This window comes from Cydia fagiglandana, chromosome 23, assembly GCF_963556715.1.
Source record: "Cydia fagiglandana chromosome 23, ilCydFagi1.1, whole genome shotgun sequence".
In the NCBI taxonomy this organism is placed as follows: domain Eukaryota; kingdom Metazoa; phylum Arthropoda; class Insecta; order Lepidoptera; family Tortricidae; genus Cydia; species Cydia fagiglandana.
The window spans coordinates 9,533,089-9,538,093 of record NC_085954.1 but is presented as its reverse complement, the minus strand read 5'-3'; the positions used below and the strand labels follow the sequence as shown (position 1 = coordinate 9,538,093).

General features: G+C 38.3%; 1 protein-coding gene across 1 annotated transcript; it reads left to right on the top strand.

The window, feature by feature from the left end:
- Nucleotides 1-523: 523 nt before the first annotated feature.
- On the top strand, nucleotides 524-3,953 carry LOC134676000 (uncharacterized). Its single transcript, XM_063534310.1, has 4 exons — nucleotides 524-600; nucleotides 1,035-1,115; nucleotides 1,798-1,866; nucleotides 3,375-3,953. The coding sequence occupies exons 1-4, from the start codon at nucleotides 547-549 to the stop codon at nucleotides 3,828-3,830; spliced, it is 660 nt and encodes a 219-aa protein (XP_063390380.1). The 5' UTR covers nucleotides 524-546; the 3' UTR covers nucleotides 3,831-3,953.
- Nucleotides 3,954-5,005: the final 1,052 nt, after the last annotated feature.

The window sequence follows — 5,005 nt, the reverse complement described above, 5'->3', positions numbered from 1 at the left end:
GACAAGTACGACGGACTCGCCCACCGAGGGATCCGTAGGTACTTTTTTTAGGGTTCCCTGCCTCAAAAGGTAAAAACTATCACGGTTCACTACAGCCTGTGGTAACAGGCAGACAAATGGACAGACAAAGTTTTAGTAATAAGGTCCCATTTTTACCCTTTAGGTACGGAACCCTAAAAACTAAGAAACTCTTTTGGCAAGCAATTAAAATGATAGCCCGAGACGCTTAATAGACCAATTTATTCATAGAGTATTCAGATATTATTCAATAATTGGACATTAGTCTCACTAACCGTAGGTTATCAGTGCTTAATCAATATAGGTATGCGTTTAATTGATTATAGAGAGAGATAGTACGAAATTGGCTATTTATTTATTTTCTAGGATTAAAATCGCGTTGATTAGCTAATTTCTTACGGTCACATAAATTTCCAATCCAAAGTGCCTAGTGATGATTTAATTATACGTTGGAAAATCGATTTTTTGGACTTAACAAGCTCGTTTGAAGGTAATTAGGTACCTATCAATTCTGATACAGGCTTGAAGATGAACACTATCGTGTTTGGGTTGATTTTTATTTGTTCTTTAAAACAAATTTGGGTAAGAGTTTTTAATATTGCAATAATTGCTACATTTTTAAAAATTTTATATAGGTGTACGATTGGTAAGAATTTGGTAGCGAGAGTCAACATTTCTAAACCCAAATAACCCTATCCAAAATTAATGCGCGAATAGAGTTAGTCCAAGATAAATCTGCAAAGATTTTGGTAACACACACAGTGCGAGTGTTGTTTTAAATGTGAAACTTTTATGAAATTATGACGTATAAATAACGCTTGCATTGCGTATGCTATCTAAACCGTTGCAGACTTTTCTTGGTCTAATTGCAGTAATTGGAAAACTTATTACTCATGGCTGGTACGAGTAGGTACCTACCTATACCTACTTGACGATTTGCATAGGCACTTTTAGCCTAAACTAGCCATGTCATGAGCTTTCATTTGAACAAGTCGAATTTTTTCCTGTGGTTCTAGTGTTTCAAGCTAGCACATGCGGAGAGATACAAGAGGGATGCGGACGAAGGGGTAACTGAATTTCCCTTTGCACAAGCTAAGGTACGTACATGTACAATACCTACACATTAACAGTTTGACCGCCAAAGAAATAACAGTTCGAACGCTACAGAACCAGTCTAAAATCTGTCATCGAGATGCGTAACAAAGGCGCGTTATCGGAGAGCGCACCTACACTGGTTTTTTGAGCGTTGGACTAGCCCGCGCTCGCCAAATAGAATAATTAAGTTCCTTTTTTGCAGATAAGTGCGGTTTTACTTAACAAAAGACAATAAGATTAGCCGTCGAGCTCTATTTGAAAGCTACACACTATAATTTAGGGGAAAAAAGTTCATCATCATCATATCAGCTAGAGGACGTCCACTGCTGGACATAAGCCTCACCCAAAGAGTGCCACTATGACCGGTCTTGCGCCACCCGCATCCAGCGGACTCCCGCGACCTTTACCATGTTACCAGTCCTCCTTGTGGGGGGTCTACCCTCGCTGCGCCTCCTGGTGCGTGGTCGCCACTCGAGAACCTTTCCGCCATGGGTTCTACGTGCAATGTGCCCCGCCCACTGCCACTTAAGTTTAGCGATTCGGAGGGCTACATCAGTCACTTTGGTTCTGCTGCGGATGGCCTCATTTCTGATGCGATCACGCAGAGAAATAGAACTGGTTTTCCGAGCCAGAGTTCAGCACGGCAGGCAATGTTGAGACATTAACGGTACCTTTATGTTTTAGGTGAAATACCACCGGTCCCGCTACTGCATCACTGCCTTCGGGGAAACTAATTGCGTTAGAATGGAAGAGGTAATCATTTAGTTTTTGCCGTTAGCCATTATTTTGGGTGTCCATTTGTCCCTGCCCACATAACCGGTTGACCTCCCCATACATGAAGCGGGGACAGATGGGGATGAATCCCGGCGGGGACACCTTTATTAAGCCTGTTATTAAGACAGGAAGTAATTGGAATAGAGTTGCATTGCTTTGTTTGGTTAAATTTTAAATAAAGGAAAATCAACTCTTTTAAAGTTAGACCAAGAAAAGTCTGCAGCAATTCTGATAGTCCACGAAGTGCAATTGTTATTTATACGTCATAATTTCATCATTTCAAGGTTTGACGTTTAGAATAAGAATAATAATAAGTTTATGGCCTGAGTTACACGTGTAAGTTTTACTTAAGTAAGTAGGGACACGGCTATACTACAGAATGAGAGATGAATTATCGTTATCTCAATCTAACAAATAGCTTTGTCCCTACTTACGTAAGTAAAACTTACAAGTGTAACTCAGGCCTATTATCAAAAGAACACATATATAACAGAATATGTCAGGAGTCTCCGCACTAGGCTACGCCTGTGCCGCGGGGTTTAAAAGAACACTTGCATTGCGTGGGCTATCATAATCGCTGCAGACTTTTTTGGTCTAACTCTAGATACCTACTACATTGTAGGCTGAAGTTACATTGAGAATTATGGGATTATTTTTATTAAGTACCTTTGACTGGGCTAGAAGGCTTCAGTGTCGCCTCAGTCTATACTTATAATTCGTTTTTTTTAGCATTAGAAATAAGGTAAACAATCTTGATGTGTCTTTTAATTGAAAAACACATTTTAAAAATAAGTTACGGCAAATATGTAACAATTATGAATGTAATACGATAATTTATATTCTTCTGCTTTCATAAGTAATGGTTTTTGATTTTTAAAAAGCGTTTTTCAATTAAAAGACATGTCAAGATCGCTTACCTTCTTGCAAGTTCTTTCTAATGCTAAAAAAAACGAACTATAGTTGAGATATTAACCTTTTCGACGCCGTGTGAAACACAATTGCTGTCACTCGGACGCCACGTCACCGAAGTGTCAAAACTGAAATTCAATATGCACATAGGTCTATGCTCTGTGACAGATTAATCCGTCTTTGGCGATGGACCTGCGATGCGGATATATCGGTCATTGGCGTCCAAAAGGTTAATTAATGTTTAAGATGTAAGACCATTTTTAAGTTTTGTAGGTTAGTTATTTAATTATGTTTTAAGTATTATTTTTGTTTATATAGGTATTTTTAATTTTTAGTTTTAATTATTTTAATTGTTAGTTTTAGTTTTATATTCCTATTTATGTCTTTTAGTAATTTATGTAATTTAATATTTTGTCCATGTATTACACAGTAATAAAGACAGAAAGCTTTTTGTTTATAGGTATTAAGTTTGTATGCACTAATAAAAGACCTTGGTCACTTTTTCTTAGTATATGACATTTGTTTCAGTTTATATAATGTTTAAGGTCTGATATTATATTTTTGGTTTATTACTTTAGGAACCCGGAAACGCTGCCAAATTAGCAAAACTCTACAAAATAGTAGTGCAGGGTTACGGACGAAAGCTAGGCCTACGTACAGGTCAAAATAAGCCAAGTCTCCGAAGCCTCGATGCTATACTGAGCCAAGACATAAACATGGACGCACTAAACGTGTTGATTAAGCCCCAAAGAAACCAAAACGTGAAGACGGGTGCATTAGTAAGTATCCAGCCGAGAAAAACGAACCAAGATACACCAAAAATCAGCAACGAGATTAAGCCCTTCTTTAGGGAGCTCCCTAAAAAGATGAGTCAAAAGATTGAATTGCATAAATATGTAACTCAAAAGCCGTTACATGTCGCCCCTGTTCCGCGTAGAAGCGGTCTTTTATACCGTTCTCAGATTTTGGATCTGAACTTTAACCCGGAACGCAGAGTTGGCGTGGTGGGTACTTATCCGCAACAGAAGAAATAAGTATCCCGAGTTTATTTTCAATATAAATTTTATAATACCTATGTATGCTACTTTTTAAGGTATTTATGGGCCACTAGTTGCCTGAAATAAAGATTTTCATCCAATAAACAGAATATGTCGTGTGATTTGTTTTAATTGTTTTTCCTCACATACCCCAACACTCACACTGCCAAAGGCCTCCCCTCGCGTTTTTCATTCCTCCTGGAAATGACTTAGCGTGGCTTGTTAGTCTAGGCTGAGAAACAAGTACTGACCCCGCCTGACGTTGCTTAACTTCGGTCAAAAATCACGTTTGTTGTATGGGAGCCCCACTTAAATCTTTGCTTTATTCTGTTTTTAGTATTTGTTGTTATAGCGGCAACAGAAATACATATGTGAAAATTTCAACTGTCTAGCTATCACGGTTCGTGAGATACAGCCTGGTGACAGACGGACGGACGGACAGCAGAGTGTAATACGTTAGATTGAATTGTTAGTTTTATTTTATAAAATTGTTGCTGTTATTATTTTTGCTTTTGTGTAAATTCAATGTTGACGTGTAAAAGTGCCCTTGTGGCCTATTTGCTGAATAAATGTTGATGTTGATGTTGAGAGTCTTAGTAATAGGGTTCCGTTTTACCCTTTGGGTACGGAACCCTAAAAACTGTCTAAAATTGAATTTAGCGAGGAGCAAGTACCAGTGTCTCATGAGTTACGAGAAGGTGTCGTTGACCACCCCGCCGGGCCGCGTACGAGTATGAAGATATCGCGGCTGCTCGCGTATCTTAGTTTGGTTAATAATTTTGGTTTGTTTACCTAATGTATGATTCTACTAGTTTAAAGTATTATTTTTGTTGAATCGTAGAAAAAGTATTGTAATACAGTAGACATATTACATCGCTCTTTTTATTACATACTTAATTACATCGAACTCGCACTTTTCCAAGCGTGACTAAGGTCAACGTCATTTTCATAGGTACAATTTGATAGGGTAAGTTGGGGTAAGACCAATATATGTAGTTCATTTTGCTCGGAGCAAGACAAACAGTATGAGTATGGCACTTGTCCCACCAAGAGCGAGTAAGCGATTAACTATCGGCGATTTTCTCGCCCAAGAAACGAACAAAAGATTAGGATCCTGTGTTAGTAAAAAAGACACATATATTAATAGTTCATCGCTGGCTGTTCACACTGCT

Bases quoted from the DNA above. Each gene is read 5' to 3' on its own strand.
- LOC134676000 (XM_063534310.1), top strand. From the start codon at position 547: ATGAACACTATCGTGTTTGGGTTGATTTTTATTTGTTCTTTAAAACAA. The intron at 1,116-1,797 runs GTACGTACATGT...TTTATGTTTTAG, and splicing joins TTCCCTTTGCACAAGCTAAG to GTGAAATACCACCGGTCCCG. The intron at 1,867-3,374 runs GTAATCATTTAG...TTATTACTTTAG, and splicing joins ATTGCGTTAGAATGGAAGAG to GAACCCGGAAACGCTGCCAA.